The following is a 17,076-nucleotide window of genomic DNA, read 5'->3' as shown; positions in this document are numbered from 1 at the left end:
CCATGAAGCTTATAATGAGAATTTTGCTTATCCCTATGTGATTCTGAAAGTTGTTGAAATTGCTTGCTATGTTTTTTTTCTTATTTTTTATTTTGAATTTTGAAGTTAGAGTTGTTCTCGGAGTGCAAAAGTTCAAGTGTGGGAGAATTTGATCAGTGCATTTTGATGCACTATCTTTTACATTGATAAGAGAAAAAGCTATAAGCTTGATGTTGAAGTCAAAATCCAATTTGGAGTGCAGATGAGTCAAATTATTAGTTTTTGTAACAGACTTAATAAAATAATTAGTTTTTGGATAAAATTTATGTTTATCTGGCCCGGTGCTCTTAGAGTCTGATTTTTTTGTTGGTATTATTTAAGCAAACACACAGTACTACTGTTAGATGTTCAATTTACACGAAATTAGAATAGGCTGATACGAATTTTATGGAGAGCTAAACAACCAAAGGTTGATCTATTGATTTTAGATTCCATCAAAACATTGAGGTTATTATAATTTCCAATTCAATTACGATTCCTTTTCAATTATGTCTATGAATCTCATTTAATTAATTCGATTTATTATATCGACTAAATTCAATTATGTCTATCAAACCACCAAGAATTAGTGGGAACATCAATTAAGTTAGACTTAAAATAGACAAAAGCTAAATGATTACCTCCAGATTTGTTCTTGTTGTCTAAGCAAGCTTTAAAAGTATGACAATCAGTTTTCTTATGCCATTTTTCTTTACACCAAAAGCATCAAAATGATTTCTTGAAAGCAACCGGGTTAGGACCTCCAATGTCATAGTGTTGAGCATTGAGTGTTTTCCTAAACTTAGGATGTATATAAGAAGCACTATGAGTATTTTTTTTACAAGAATTCTTATCAGAATGGGGTTTAGCATGAACAATCAAGAGGCCTAAATCACTTATTTTCTTATTGAGTTTCTCTTCTACAGCTACACACTTGGTAATAAGGTTATTGTCGGTCCAATTCTCACAAAAGGTATTATAGGCATTTTTGACGAGTTATATTATATGGTGTTCCACATGTCAGTTTGCACTTTCTTGCGGTTCTCTAAATCCTTCCTTCAATATCTTGGGTTAAAAACTCCCATATTTTTTTTATCTTTAAATATCACATAATTTGAATCCGTGGAGTTCAAATCACTATTGAAACATACATGAACGATGTGATAATCAATACCAAATTAGTCTTTTTCAAGGTTGTTGGAAAAAGAGGTGGAAAACAAATGTAAAAAGACTATAAATAATATAATGTAGAATATAAAACATACAATTATTTTTCATGATGCAATTGAGACATACATGAATGATTTTATTGAAACATACAAAGTTGCAACCATAGTTCTAACTTGTTTTATTTAGGATACATAAAATATGATACTTGTCCTTACATACATTTATTATTTGAACACAAATCCAGTTTGAACATGAAGTTAGCATCTAGATGACACAAGGACGGTCAACAGAATAATTAGGCACCCAAGTCAAGGGAAATTCTATGTGGCAACTCCCCATATATCAGGCCCAGCTTGCATTGGCATGTTGTTAATTACGTCCAATGCCGTATTTAACTCTCCCATTCGACCAAGAAGATCAACCGTTATCGCGTAATGCTCTGAGTTTGGTAACAATTCATACTTGCTAATCATGATATCAAACCTTTGTATCCCTTCTTTAATCAAAACTGAATGGCCTTTTTTTGGATATGTTTTATTGCAGGGAGTTTTCCAGCATTCTCGGATGGATACCATAGCTCTCCGTTCATGTTTGTTTTTGTACTAGTTTTAAAGAACTTGATACCATACTCATCAGCAAGAGCTTGACCTTTGGAGGTAGGTACATCCCTTTTACTTTCATCCATATCAACCTTGTTTCCCACAAGTATCTTGTTTACATTGTCAGAAGCATGTTGTTCAATATTGCGAATCCGATTCCTAATATTATTGAAAGATGCTTTATCAGTAGCATCACAAACCAACAAGATACCCATGGCTCCACGGTAATAAGCTCTAGTAATAGTTCTGAATCTCTCCTGGCCAACTGTATCCCAGATTTGCAACTTAATGCGTTTGCCATCAAGTTCAATGGTTATTATCTTGAAATCAATACCAATGGTGGTGATAAAACTGGTTGTGAAGGAACCATCAGAAAATCTCAAAAGCAAAACAACTCTTCCCCACACCACTACCGCCGATAAGAAGAAACTTGATGAGGTAATCGTAATCGGCATGTGCTCTAACGGGTGCTGCTGCCATGGCGTTGCGGTTGAAAATGAAAAGTTCTTGTAAAGTGACTCAGTTGGGCTGTCTTGCACTATGGGCAAAATCCAAGATCCTATATTTTTACTCTTTGATGTCCTGGTTTATTATCCCACTATTAAGTTTATTGTAGTACCAAAAATGTGAAGGCTGATTTTTCCATACGTTATTGCAGGATTGCAAGCATGCTGCAGCTTCCTTGCAGCAAGTATCACGCTTCACGACCTAGACTTGGTCGAAACCGACAACTTATGCTCTAGTACTTCATGGTATGTAAGATGTTCATGCTCTTGATAGAAATTCATGCTTTAGAACGATTTGATGTGCTGTACCGGTAAAATGAAATTCCAGAAGATTGACTATTGTATTGTCCGGTTGAGTCAATTTGTCTTCCATTTGTGACGGTATCCGATCCCTTGTTTTTTTGGAGCGCTCTAATATTGAACTGCATTTGTTCATTGTGCAGGCATTAAGAAGACCATGATTCCAAAGTTTGATCATGAATAATGTCCAACACCAATGTAAAGTTCGGAATGTGATCAACTCTTCTGCACGATGCTTCGAAAATGCCTCACAAGCCCACGGCACATGACCATTAGCCAGTACTTCATTGTTATTTTTTACGGTTGCAGTCTTATGAGAATCCATCTTTCTTCCCGTGATCTTAGAGTGAGAAGATTGTTAGCAAATTTTGCATCAGACACAGTACCGGTGGACGAAACTTTATTTCGAATAGCCGTTGTAGGTGGCTATTGTTGCATACCATGATGTGAGACACAGTTCTGTCATTTGCTCAAATATGCTTCTAGCCATAGGCAGTTTTCCAGACTTAGCATACATAGTAATAAGATAATTATTTATAGGGAGCTTATTACCATGGAAAAATTGATAACTGTAACAGTGAACTTCCTTAACAAATCTTAGACATCCAAGCTGGGATAATGTTTGAATGAGACCAATTAGAGTAACAGAGTCAATATTTAGATTCTTTTTTTTTTGCAGCAGACAAAACAAATTTATGGCTTCGTCAATGTGGCAGTGATAAATATAACCTGTCATCATCGAAGTCCATGAAACCAAGTCCATTGTTCTCATCCTATTGAAGACTACCCTTGCATCCACTACATACCCGTATTTTGCATGTGTATGAATAATTTGATTTGCAATCTCCACATGTGATATGTGCATATGCTTCAACGCATAACCATGTATAGACCTGACTAATATAATGTCTCTCTTTGCAAATATTATAATATGCTAGTCACCGTTAACACTAATGACTCTTGAAAAGCAATTTGGTGCACATGAATGATTAAATAAATGAGCGATGCTTCCTGCTCTGGTGTCATCAATGTCTCTTGCATCATCAACTCGAAACAAATATGTTCCAGCACCCACTAAAGAATTGTATATAAAACGCTCTCTTCGATTAGCAATAGAAGGTCTAACAAGTTCACCGGTATATTCAATCACCATGTCTCCACCTTTATATGGATGCTTTGCAAAGATGCCAAATCCATGAATTCTTGATTTCCCAAATGCCAACTCTTGATTTCCCAAATGCCAACTGTTTCCGGCAGGTTTCCTTCGTGTACTTATATTTCTCAGGAACACTAAGTATGTTGTCTGCAGAATCAACCACGTCGTTCAACAATCCATGTTGGCAGTATCCACAAACTAAATATGGTTGATTCTCCACAAACAAATGTTTCAGCGGAGAAGCTGCAAGTACTTCAGGTTCTTTTCGGCCTCTCCAACCAGAGTAATCATATGGCTCACTTCGAGCACAACCAGATGAATTGGGTGGTGGTTTATAATCTGAACATTGACCAATAACCTGAACGCGTTCGTCGGCTACTAAATGTTCATGAGATGACTGCCTATGTCTCTTGCTAAGCCTTACTAGCCAACACCAAAATCTTAGCAGCAAGATGCTAAACTTTAAGTTCATTCACAATCGTAGCAGCATCATTCGCCACAAAAAATCTATCCAAATGATTTACAACCATCTCATCCATCCCGTTGGGGCCGAGGGAAGTGTGAGTGATGATGGAGAGTTGGTTACAGGCATCAATGTTTCTGAGAATGGCTTCGTCGAGACCGGAGAGATGCTTGTGACCTTCTTTGAGCATGGATTGCATACCGTAAGACGATTGAGAGTTGAAACCCACCATGTTCGCTTCTCCGGTTAACGTTGGTGGCTGCGATTTGTGGTGTTCCAATTAATAATTCTTCTGACTTCAGCGGGCAGAGAGCATCCAATATTGCACTTATTGACTCCAAGAACTCGTACTTCTTTTTTACTTCAATATTCATGAGAGAGTGTACTAGATTGGAACGGCTTTTCTCAAATGATGACTTTGAATCTTGTAGACCCTGTTCTAAATCAGCAATAATATCTTCAGGAATATTCTTCTTCAAAGAAATAAACTTTTCTCGTGACTGATCATACGACGACGAGATTCCTTTGATCCCGGAAGGTGAGAGAACCCTAATCGTTGTGGCGATGGCGATTCAGCCGCACGGAAGGATTTGAAGAGTGAGTGATTGGGAAAAGTTTTTTTTTCAGGGTCAAAATCGGGGTATGACATCTGCATAGCATACCATGCATTCCATACCTAGAATGTCAGTCGAAATGAATTTTCAGATTTACAGACGAAGCGGTTAAACCAATTATCGAATGTGTGTCAAAATGGCGGGCGAAAAAGTTTCAAAATCAAGCTTGCAGACATCAGTTTTATTAATCTATGATTCACGTAGTTTAACATGGTATGCTCGATTTATTTTTCAGCTAATTTTTCGGTCACCTTTTGATCAGCTCGAGCCTGTTTAACCGATCAAAATTTATTTCAAAATTAAAAGAAACGTTGTATTTTTCCAATAAGTTTATTTCGCAATGATCATTTTGGTGCATTCATTTTAATTTTTCGAGCACTTTTGCGCCCGACCTTTATCCATTTTGAGACATTTTATTTTTATCTCTTTGTCAAAATGTTTGATTCAATTAGTTAGAAGTTTCTACGTCTTTGTTTCAGTTTAATATAGTTTTTTTGTTAGAATAATTTAATTTAATTTTAATTAGTTCTTAAAACTCATTTTGTTCTAAAACTTTGAAAAGAGGGACATTTTGGTATTTGTCTCAAATTAATAACCCTAGTTTGACACTATAAATACTAAAGATGCTGGTGAATGAAAGAAGAAAACCAACAGATGCCTAGCGACGCAGACCCCAAATGCCCTCTCTCTTCACTCTCCACCTACCAACAACCGGATACCCCCACGTGTAGTCCAACAAAAACATTAAAAGACACACTGCCAGAACTCATACAACAACACACACTCACAAAATCACCATCCTCCTCACCCTCCATCTCTCTCCACCTGCTCCCTCCACTCTCAATCCGCCGAAAAAGCACCACGCCGGCAACCACAAACCTAATGCTTCCTCAACCTCCAATCTCCACCCTTCATTCTTCTCCATTGTTCGTGTTTTTATCGTTGTTCGTCCTCACCTCCACCCAACGACACCAAAAATCCTGCGAGAAAACCCTCAAGCCGCCGCAAACCCACCATCTACCGTCAAAATCATCCGTGTTCACCACTCCAAACACAACCACCACGAAAAACGCCCTCTCTAAACCAGCAATGCCGCTAACATTCCTTAGAAAAACAATCGAAGAAATGTACCAAAATAAAACACAGCTCGAACACATTCTCCTCCGTCTGGATACCTACGTCGGTTCAATTGAAAAAACACACTCAGATCTCTGGGTTTACGAAAACGATGAAATGGTTCACCGTGCTGTTCGTATGTTCCTGGACTCTTCAAGATCTTCGACGAGATCCTCGTTAACGCGGCCGATAATAACAGAGAAATCCGTCTATGGATTCGTTGAAGGTTACGATAGATCCGGAAGCGAACGCGGTTTCTGTTTACAACAACGACGACGGTGTTCCGGTTGAGATTCATCAGGGGGAGAAGATTTATGTTCTTGAGTTGATCTTCGGTCACCTTCTTACTAGTAGTAACCATGATGATAATGTGAAGAAAACTATCGGTGGACGGAATGGTGATGGTGCTGAGCTCACGAATATTTTTTTCACTGAGTTTATCATTGAGACTGTTGATGGTCTTCAATGGTTCTGATGAAGATGTATGAGATTGTTGAAGCTTACCTTGGCTCTGCAATTAAGAATGATGTTGTTACTGTCCCTGCTTACTTTGTTGATTCTCAGCGTCAAGCTACCAAGGATGTTGGTGTTATTGCTGGTCTTAATGTCATGCGAATCATCAATGAGTCCACTGTTACTGCCATCGCATATGGGCTAGACAAGAAAGCAACAAGTGTTGGTGAAAAGAATGTCTTGAATTTTTTACCTTGGTGGTGGTACTTTTGATGTCTCTTTGCTTACTATTGAAGAGGGTATCTTTGAGGTGAAAGCCACTGCCGGAGACACCCATCTTGGAGGTGAGGATTTTGATAATAAAATGGTGAACCATTTTGTTCAAGAGTTCAAGAGAAAGAACAAGAAGGACATCAGCGGTAACCCTAGGGCACTCAGGCGATTGAGGACTGCATGTGAGAGGGCGAAAAGTACTCTTTCATCTACTGCCCATCCTTTAATTGCTTGTGCATCTCATATACGTGCATATTCTTTTTATATTTATAATTTGTTTTTAATTATTTGATCACTTATTTATTCATTTGATTTCAAATTCATTTTGAGAGTGAACAATAAAAATTGAATGATTGAGAATTCCACCGATTTATTTTCTGAAATCACCAAATCCTTTTTCTCATTAAAAGCTGCATCTCATATACGTGCATATTCTTTTTATATTTATAAAAAAAAATTAATTATTTGATCACTTATTTATTCATTTGATTTCAAATTCATTTTGAGAGTGAACAATAAAAATTGAATGATTGAGAACTCCACCGATTTATTTTTTGAAATCTCCAAATCTTTTTTCTCATTAAAATTGGAAGAAAAAGATTATCCTGGATGGAATATCCAGTCATAATCCCGAATATTAGGCTCAAGTTGTAAGAGCTTGTAAGCCATAAATATTCGTCTTCTCTCCAAAACACCTGTAAATATCACAAACCATCTTCTTATTGAAGTTGGAAGAAAAAGATTACCTGGATGGAATGTCCAGTCGTAATCCCGAATATTATGCTCAAGCTGCAAGAGCTTGCAAGTCATGCATATTCGTCTTCCCTGCAAAACATTCGTAAACATTCGAACCATTTTCTTAACAAATTGGAAAGAAACAGACTGCCTGGGTGGAATGTCCAGACGTAGTCTCGAGTATTAAATCCATTTCCACGCTCCCCCCTCATTTTCACTATTTTTTCTCTTTCTACACTCTTACTCTCTCTTAACCATCTCTTCTTTCTCTGCCTCTGTGCTCCCTTTGGCCACCCCTCTAACCTAACAACCACAATCCCCACCATCCTATTCCCTAGGTTTCAGGTTGGTATTTAACCAGAAACTTCAAACCTTTATACACTCTATTGTATCCAGAAGTAGTTGATAGATGTTCTAACAAAGTCGATTAAGACAAATCAATTTCTCCGCTTGAGGGATGAAATTGATATTGTTAGGTTTTGTTAAGCTAAATATGAATTAAATGATGATACTAGAATTAATTCATTTTCAGAAACTTGTTGACAAAGTTTGTTAGATACTAGTAATATTTTAGTATTTTCTTTAAGTCCCACTTGTATTTAAGCAAATGAGCGGTGTGAGTACTATTATTCTTTTTGCAGTCTGTGTGCAACCATTTTATAACTTTTAAAAGTAGTGGAAATTTATTATTACTCTTTCTCTTATTTGTTTTTTTCATCTTTATCACCTTGTACTCCAACAAACAGACTAATAAATAATCTTGAATATAAAACATACAATTATTTTTCATTATGCAATTGAAACATACATGAATGATTTTATCGAAACATACAAAGTTGCAACCATATTTCTAACTTTGTTTTATTTAGGATACATAAAATCATACTTGTCCTTACATACATTTATTATTTGAACATAAATCCAGTTTGAACATGAAGTTAGCATCTAGATAACACAAGGACGGTCAACAGAATAATTAGGCACCCAAGCAGCAGCCTTATTGCCAATGAAATGGCAAACAGAAACAGTTCCAGGGCTAACTTTGAGAGCTTCGTAAAGCAACTCAGGGTTCATACCTCTTGTATCATGATGACAAACGGTTAAAGCCTTTGCTTTGCTTCCATCAGGTGCTGCCAACGAGACCACGTAAGCGGTTGTTTCACGCACTTGGTGGCAATTGAATACAACTTTTTCAAAATTCAATCTATGACACATCACTGCATTGTCACCAACTTTTTTTACTTCCTCCACAACATATTGGTCTTCATTTTTGTCGAAGGTACTTGAAATAGCCTTAATCTTTGATGTTCTAAAATGTGAAATGACATGATCAATCATAGATTCTAAAGATGATACACAATGTTTGTGTTCTCCTTTAGCAGTTGGACTATTACAAAAGTCATCCAGACTTTGTCTTTCTTTATTCTCCAGCCATATGGAATCAGTCACACCTTGTCTTGGTTCTGTGAATGGCCGCACCATCTTTGCAACAGACTGAGTGTTACCCAATACTATTTTCTTTCCAGGATAAAGATCATGTGGAAAAAAAAGTGTCGAGTATTGGTTTAATTCTTTGACTCTAATGGGTAGGCTATTAGTTTTTCCATCTGCCACATAAAACAACATATTATAATTACTTCAAAAACCATGATAAATAGTCTTATTATGAGACAACATTTCGTTATATAATTCATGTTACTAACAAGGAAGCAAAAGATCTGAAAAAGCCTCAGGGAGAGGAGTGTTTGGCCACACATATTTCCAATAATCTTCTCCGGATGGTATGGCACCGATACTCACAAAAGCCAACTGTAAAAATAATAATTCACATTTTATATATTAGTGTTGAATTCAAAATGATTAAAGAGTTTTTTCCTCATTCCTTCTTATAAACTAGTCCATGACAATTATATAAAATGGTTGATGTTATAAGAAGGAATGAGGAAAAAACTGTTTAATCATTTTGAATTCAACACTAATATATAAAATGTGAATTATTTTTTTTACAGTAGGCTTTTGTGAGAACCGGTGCCATACCATCCGGAGAAGATTATTGGAAATATGTGTGGCCAAACACTCCTCTCCCTGAGATTTTTTCAGATCTTTTGCTTCCTTGTTAGTAACATGAATTATATAACGAAATGTTGTCTCATAATAAGACTATTTATCATGGTTTTTGAAGTAATTATAATATGTTGTTTCATGTGGCAGATGGAAAAACTAATAGCCTACCCATTAGAGTCGAAGAATTAAACCAATACTCGACACTTTTTTTTCCACATGATCTTTATCCTGGAAAGAAAATAGTATTGGGTAACACTCAGTCTGTTGCAAAGATGGTGCGGCCATTCACAGAACCAAGACAAGGTGTGACTGATTCCATATGGCTGGAGAATAAAGAAAGACAAAGTCTGGATGACTTTTGTAATAGTCCAACTGCTATAGGAGAACACAAACATTGTGTATCATCTTTAGAATCTATGATTGATCATGTCATTTCACATTTTAGAACATCAAAGATTAAGGCTATTTCAAGTACCTTCGACAAAAATGAAGACCAATATGTTGTGGAGGAAGTAAAAAAAGTTGGTGAAAATGCAGTGATGTGTCATCGATTGAATTTTAAAAAAGTTGTATTCAATTGCCACCAAGTGCGTGAAACAACCGCTTACGTGGTCTCGTTGGCAGCACCTGATGGGAGCAAAGCAAAGGCTTTAACCGTTTGTCATCATGATACAAGAGGTATGAATCCTGAGTTGCTTTACGAAGCTCTCAAAGTCAGCCCTGGAACTGTTTCTGTTTGCCATTTCATTGGCAATAAGGCTGCTGCTTGGGTGCCTAATTATTCTGTTGACCGTCCTTGTGTCATCTAGATGCTAACTTCTTGTTCAAACTGGATTTGTGTTCAAATAATAAATGTATGTAAGGACAAGTATCATATTTTATGTATCCTAAATAAAACAAGTTAGAACTATGGTTGCAACTTTGTATGTTTCAATAAAATCATTCATGTATGTCTCAATTGCATCATGAAAAATAATTGTATGTTTTATATTCTACATTATATTATTTATAGTCTTTTTACATTTGTTTTCCACCTCTTTTTCCAACAACCTTGAAAAAGACTAATTTGGTATTGATTATCACATCGTTCATGTATGTTTCAATAGTGATTTGAACTCCACGGATTCAAATTATGTGATATTTAAAGATAAAAAAAATATGGGAGTTTTTAACCCAAGATATTGAAGGAAGGATTTAGAGAACCGCAAGAAAGTGCAAACTGACATGTGGAACACCATATAATATAACTCGTCAAAAATGCCTATAATACCTTTTGTGAGAATTGGACCGACAATAACCTTATTACCAAGTGTGTAGCTGTAGAAGAGAAACTCAATAAGAAAATAAGTGATTTAGGCCTCTTGATTGTTCATGCTAAACCCCATTCTGATAAGAATTCTTGTAAAAAAAATACTCATAGTGCTTCTTATATACATCCTAAGTTTAGGAAAACACTCAATGCTCAACACTATGACATTGGAGGTCCTAACCCGGTTGCTTTCAAGAAATCATTTTGATGCTTTTGGTGTAAAGAAAAATGGCATAAGAAAACTGATTGTCATACTTTTAAAGCTTGCTTAGACAACAAGAACAAATCTGGAGGTAATCATTTAGCTTTTGTCTATTTTAAGTCTAACTTAATTGATGTTCCCACTAATTCTTGGTGGTTTGATAGACATAATTGAATTTAGTCGATATAATAAATCGAATTAATTAAATGAGATTCATAGACATAATTGAAAAGGAATCGTAATTGAATTGGAAATTATAATAACCTCAATGTTTTGATGGAATCTAAAATCAATAGATCAACCTTTGGTTGTTTAGCTCTCCATAGAATTCGTATCAGCCTATTCTAATTTTGTGTAAATTGAACATCTAACAGTAGTACTGTGTGTTTGCTTAAATAATACCAACAAAAAAATCAGACTCTAAGAGCACCGGGCCAGATAAACATAAATTTTATCCAAAAACTAATTATTTTATTAAGTCTGTTACAAAAACTAATAATTTGACTCATCTGCACTCCAAATTGGATTTTGACTTCAACATCAAGCTTATAGCTTTTTCTCTTATCAATGTAAAAGATAGTGCATCAAAATGCACTGATCAAATTCTCCCACACTTGAACTTTTGCACTCCGAGAAAAACTCTAACTTCAAAATTCAAAATTCAAAATAAGAAAAAAAACATAGCATGCAATTTCAACAACTTTCAGAATCACATAGGGATAAGCAAAATTCTCATTATAAGCTTCATGGAATATGGTGTTAATGAGTAACTTCATGTAACAATCAAACCAAATAAAAGGACAATTTACCAAAGAATACATCATAAGTAGCAAGATCCTCACAAGATAAAATTCTCTCAACTCTCAAGTGTTTAGGTTATCTATTTACACTCAAAGCATATCATGAAAGCTAGCACTACCATTAGCTTGACCAGACTCTAAAATTCACATTTGAAATACATGCAAACAAAGACCAAAATGACTTTATTCGGATTGTAACATGGCAATGTAAGGATGAGAAAAATCATAAGGGGTACTAAGCTAATATTTAAAAGGATTAAAGAGAATAGAAAGGGACTCTGGGAGTCGAACTAAACAGTATTTGATTCACTTTCCCTCAAATTCTTTATAACCATTTTCTCTTCTCTTTTCTTTTTATTTTTTATTTCTTTTCATTTTTTTTCATAAGGAATACGATAGGAACATGACTTTTCTTCCGTTTTTTTCTTCATTTTTTTTCTTTCTATTTTCTGCAAAGTTTTAAAATATATCACAAATATAATAATTCAACACACAAACTCCAAACAAGAATCATTCATCCCCTCAAATAGGGTATAACATTTTTTTCACTTTTAAGCTTGTATTGAGTTATAAACAAAAAATGAAATAAATAGGCTCAAAGGAGCTTCAAACCAAGGATGATAATTCTAAGGTTGACTTATTTGACTAAGTGGCTAAAAATAAAAGGAAAATAAGATGCCTTTATCATACCAGTGTGCACATGCAAACAAAAAGTTTCAATAAGAATCGGGTCAAGTTCTAGAGTAACTAATAAACATGAGTGAAATCACACAAGAAAGAAAAATAAATGAAAATTTATATTTCATCTATTATAAGGCTCAAATTCTCACCAAGGGTAATGATCTACCACAAATTATGCATACTTTAGAATCAATTCCACTTTATAATACTAGGAATGCAAAGAAAGTCATCCACATCACAACACAAATATTTAGTCAAGAGAACAAAGAAATTACTTACACAACACTTGCAATCCCAAAAATCAACGAAAAATCATGCATTTTTTAATTAATTCTTTTTTTAAGAGAAAATAAGAAACTAATACAAATAAAGTAAATGGAGCTTTAAAAGGCTAGAAATTAAGCACTCAAAGGTACATAGTTGATGATGAGAATCACAACAAAAAAGAAAACCAACCAAACAACATTAGCATGAGGAGAAGTTGCATAGATTAAAAAACTTGTTACCAAGAAGAGATCACAACATTTACTCTATTAACAAGTGAGACTAAGTTCTCACACTAGAATTTAACACCTAGCTGAAATAGTTAATAATAATATGAGAAGCAAACAATTGACTAGAGAGGAAATTGAAACTTAAAATTCATACCAAGTGATACCAACATACCAATTTCTTGCCTTATCACTCCAACCTACTTTCTGAAACACACATACACAGGCACACTGCAGAAATAGCAATTGGATTTTATCCACTCTGATCACGATCTGCAACAGTAAATAAGTTAAATGCAAAACACACAAATCTTTAAGACCTTGAAGATACACTCATGAAATTTTTTATAGATTGCGATGTGAAGAAAGTGTTTGGTGATTAATCATCAAAACGCATTTCTAGCTCAAATTAGATCAGGAAAAAAAACCTAAAAATAAGCATGCCATAGAATTTCTAAAGGATTTTGAGGTTTCAATGGATAACTATTTCCTGCAAAAGAAATCGCAGGAAAATTCATATATTATTTTTAAATCAAAAATCGCAGGTAAAGTCTCAAGAATTCCTGCAGAATTTTCTGCTACCTCATATTTCGTAGGAAACAATGTTTAACAATATGAATTCGCAGACAAAACTGTAGGAAAATCCGCAGGTAATCCATGTATTTCTAGTAGTTATATTTCTACCCTCAAAAATTTTAGTTTCGTAGTTGCAGGAAAAATAATAAATTTGGGGTTAGTCTTGGAAGTGAACAAAGTTTAAGTTTGGGATTGGGGTACTAGAGAAATTGATCAAAAATAAAAATAAAAATTGTAAAAAAGTAATAAAGAAGTTATTACAACTTCTTTAAAAAATGAAGAGAGAAAAAGTAAAATAATAAGAATGAAAAAGACCATAGAATGTGAATCTCTAATACCGATATAACAAGCAAAGATTTTTATGAAAGGGAATTTGATAACATAAGAAAAACTAGGTACCTAACTCCAAAGATTTAAGCTTACTCTCATAAATTATCCTACCTTAACATAAAGTCTCGTGCAACCTATAAACCCCTCAGAAAGTGTGTGTTTAAACAACTTTGATCGACTTATTTAGAAATATTTCAAATTTAATATAAAATATTTTGTATGTTGATTGAGAAATTCCCCTATCATTATGAGTGAAATTATAGTGAGATGAGAGACAGGTTGAGTACTTGTTTATTTGGAAGTATTTTTCTAAATTTTCTCGATTGAAGCTAGGAGCAGAAGTGATGACCAGGTAATAATAAAAATGTGATGTTCATTGGTTATAGTAGCATTTTGTTTTCTGTTGAAATGTGACTGCAAGCAAGTTACTTGAGGACAAGTATATGGTTGTGATGAAACTCTATCATTACATGTTTTTCAGGAGTATTTGGAGTGATTTCGGTGAAATATCAAGTAAAAAAAGAAGGAAAAGTGCCATAGAATAGCCAAGATTGACCAAGTGAAGAGAAATGGAGAAAATAGCAAAAGCTGGGAAAAGGGGGCACAAAAAGACGAAAGCTTCTGGATTTCTCGCACGGCATCTTGGGCATGATGAAGTTGCATCGCGCGCGATACTGGGCATCATGGGCATGATGGACTAAAAAATTGGACAAATTTTGACGCATCTTGACGCATTGTTTCGTTATAAAAAGGCTTTTCTGGTATATAATTAGGGGTTCTACATTTTTTACTAAAAGTGACGGAAAAGTTACTCGGAGGACAATTTTGAGAGCATTGAAAGTCATTTGGGGCCAAAAGCTTCAAGGATTTCACATGCTATCTACATCTGATTGCTTGGTATTTTAGTGTATTACTATGAGTAACTAAATTACACTAGATTAGGTTTTGCTTGATGAACTTGTTTTGAACATGTTGGATCATACGTTTAATTTGATGTTATATGGATATCTGAAGTTATATTTTTATTTAATTTCTTTTGTTCGTAATGCTTATTATCTGTGGACGCACTAATTTTATTATTTTAGCATCTCCACATATGATTTCATTAGGGTCAATTCTGAGTAGAATTTTAAGCTTATGATCCTGCACACTTGAATATATGTTAGTATACCCAATTATTATTTACGTATTTTCTTATCATCAAAATCTAAGGGATGTGAACAATTTTTGTTCCAACAACCTCCCCCTTTTTGATGATGACAAACAAAGGTATTTAAGAATAATGGTTGGTCAGTTTAACTAACTTGACAATATTAGTGTTTGAGGTTTGTAAGCTCCCCCTGAGTCTAATAGTTCAAAGGTTGGATTTTGTAAGCACCCCCTAAGTCATATCCAAGTTAATTAAACTTATCTTGATAACATAAGAAAATAATGTTCATATTTAAGCATAAAATGGATTATGATAAGGGGTCAAGTATATTAAAGCATTCAATAATACTTTTATCCTCTTTAAATACTTCAGTGATTCTCTCCCCCTTTTGTCATCAACAAAAAGTTAATAAAAACATGCCAGCATAGAGAGAGAGAGGGAGAAAAAAAAGATATTGAAGAAAAAATATGAGGAAAATTTTAAATTCTGATAAAAATTAATAAAAACATCTTTTGTACTTCCCAAAAAATGTATTACGTTTTTCAAGAGAACTTTCCAGATTGGTTTAAAAATTTCTTCGCTTCTCGCACGGCATCTTGGGCACGATGGAGTTGCATCGCGCGCGATACTGGGCATCATGGGCATGATGGACTAAAAAATTGGACAAATTTTGACACGTCCTGACGCATTCTTTCGTTATAAAAAGGCTTTTCTGGTACATAATTAGGGGTTCTACATTTTTGACTGAAAGTGAAGAAAAAGTTACCCGGAGGATGATTTTGAGAGCATTAGAAGTCATTTGGGGCCAAAATCTTCAAGGATTTCACAGGCTATCTACATCTGATTGCTTGGTATTTTAGTGTATTACTATGAGTAACTAAATTACACTAGATTAGGTTTTGCTTGATAAACTTGTTTTGAACCTATTGGATCATATGTTTAATTTGATGTTATATGGATAACTGAAGTTATATTTTTATTTAATTGCTTTTGTTCGTAATGCTTATTATCTGTGGATGCACTAATTTTATTATTTTAGACGAGTACATATTACTGACCCTAAGCCTATGAGTCTGACATAGGACAGTTAGTCTACTTACGCCGGTTGAATATGGATAGGCGGCCTCTAGTAGTGGCATTTGAGTTAACGTAATGTGACAACTTCTCATTTCACTTACTCCGGTTGAATAGGGATAGGAGACCTCTAGTAGAAGTTAGTGAATTGTACACCAAAGGGATTGGTTACAGTGGTCTTGTTAGTTCATCATAAAAATATAACGACTTTATCATCCATATAATGCATTAAACATCAATAAAGGATAAACAAGGAATTCATACAAAACCTAGTCGCTTTCTCGTATTGAATTTAGAAATTTTACTTTTCAAAAATAACTCGCAACCCCCCCCCCCCCCCCCCCCCCCCCACACACACACACGTCTTTACTTTTAAATTCACACAATCATAACTTTATTAGATAGCAATCCCTATGGATATGATCTTTATTTTTATTACTTTGATATTATCGATCGGTACACCTGTTGAGAAGTCATCAATATTCTTTTATATAAACCTTCTTGTACTCTTTGGGTCATATGATTGTTTGATGTCAATTGAATTGTTTTATGTCATTGTTAATATTTAATTATTCTTGATCTTAATGCATTTTATGTATTGACGAATGCATGAATTAATATTAGATGAGTATGGATATCTGATCATTAGTCTATTGATCCCATCTCTGGCGATTATTCAAATTAATAATTAATTAGTAATAGGTAATTATAAGTTGTAGCTTTTGAATAACGAACTTAAAACACCTAATTTAAATCTGAATTGGCCTAAGGAATTAGGGAATTGTTGTGTATATTAGTGAGTTGTACACCAAGGATTTAGGTGCAATGGTCGTGTTAATTCGTCGTAATACTTAACATATTATAAATTTGATTAATGCATAAGAATGAGTAGGGGAGTCGAAATAAGATCTAATCGCCTTTAGTTATTGAATTTTATTCCAAATATTTTTTCGTTTTATTTGCGAACCAAATAAACCTTGAACCCCCCCCCCCCCC

General features: G+C 34.5%; 2 protein-coding genes and 2 pseudogenes across 3 annotated transcripts in view; 2 read left to right on the top strand and 2 right to left on the bottom strand.

Annotated features, from left to right (window-relative positions):
- Nucleotides 1–1,690: 1,690 nt before the first annotated feature.
- Nucleotides 1,691–2,267, bottom strand: LOC127093688 (ras-related protein RAB1BV-like; annotated as a pseudogene).
- Nucleotides 2,268–6,407: 4,140 nt separating this feature from the next.
- On the top strand, nucleotides 6,408–6,960 carry LOC127093687 (heat shock 70 kDa protein 3-like; annotated as a pseudogene).
- Nucleotides 6,961–8,170: 1,210 nt separating this feature from the next.
- On the bottom strand, nucleotides 8,171–9,443 carry LOC127093685 (embryonic abundant protein VF30.1). The gene is made up of 3 exons (XM_051032614.1): nucleotides 9,411–9,443; nucleotides 9,107–9,212; nucleotides 8,171–9,010 (listed from the first exon to the last, which is right to left on the bottom strand). The coding sequence occupies exons 1-3, from the start codon at nucleotides 9,441–9,443 to the stop codon at nucleotides 8,349–8,351; spliced, it is 801 nt and encodes a 266-aa protein (XP_050888571.1). The 3' UTR covers nucleotides 8,171–8,348.
- Nucleotides 9,365–17,076, top strand: part of LOC127097289 (embryonic abundant protein VF30.1) — a 31,436-nt gene continuing 23,724 nt past the window's right edge. The window contains exons 1-2 of one of the 2 annotated variants that reach the window (XM_051035793.1): nucleotides 9,365–9,518; nucleotides 9,615–10,321. In XM_051035793.1, the coding sequence (XP_050891750.1) occupies nucleotides 9,740–10,276 (537 nt within the window). In that variant the 5' untranslated portion in view covers nucleotides 9,365–9,518; nucleotides 9,615–9,739 and the 3' untranslated portion in view covers nucleotides 10,277–10,321. Of the gene's footprint in view, nucleotides 9,519–9,614; nucleotides 10,444–17,076 lie in introns of those variants that run through there. The other variant, XM_051035792.1, reaches the window with a different exon arrangement.

This window comes from Lathyrus oleraceus, chromosome 6, assembly GCF_024323335.1.
Source record: "Lathyrus oleraceus cultivar Zhongwan6 chromosome 6, CAAS_Psat_ZW6_1.0, whole genome shotgun sequence".
Classification (NCBI taxonomy): Eukaryota; Viridiplantae; Streptophyta; class Magnoliopsida; order Fabales; family Fabaceae; genus Lathyrus; species Lathyrus oleraceus.
This window is presented reverse-complemented; position numbering and strand designations above follow the sequence as displayed.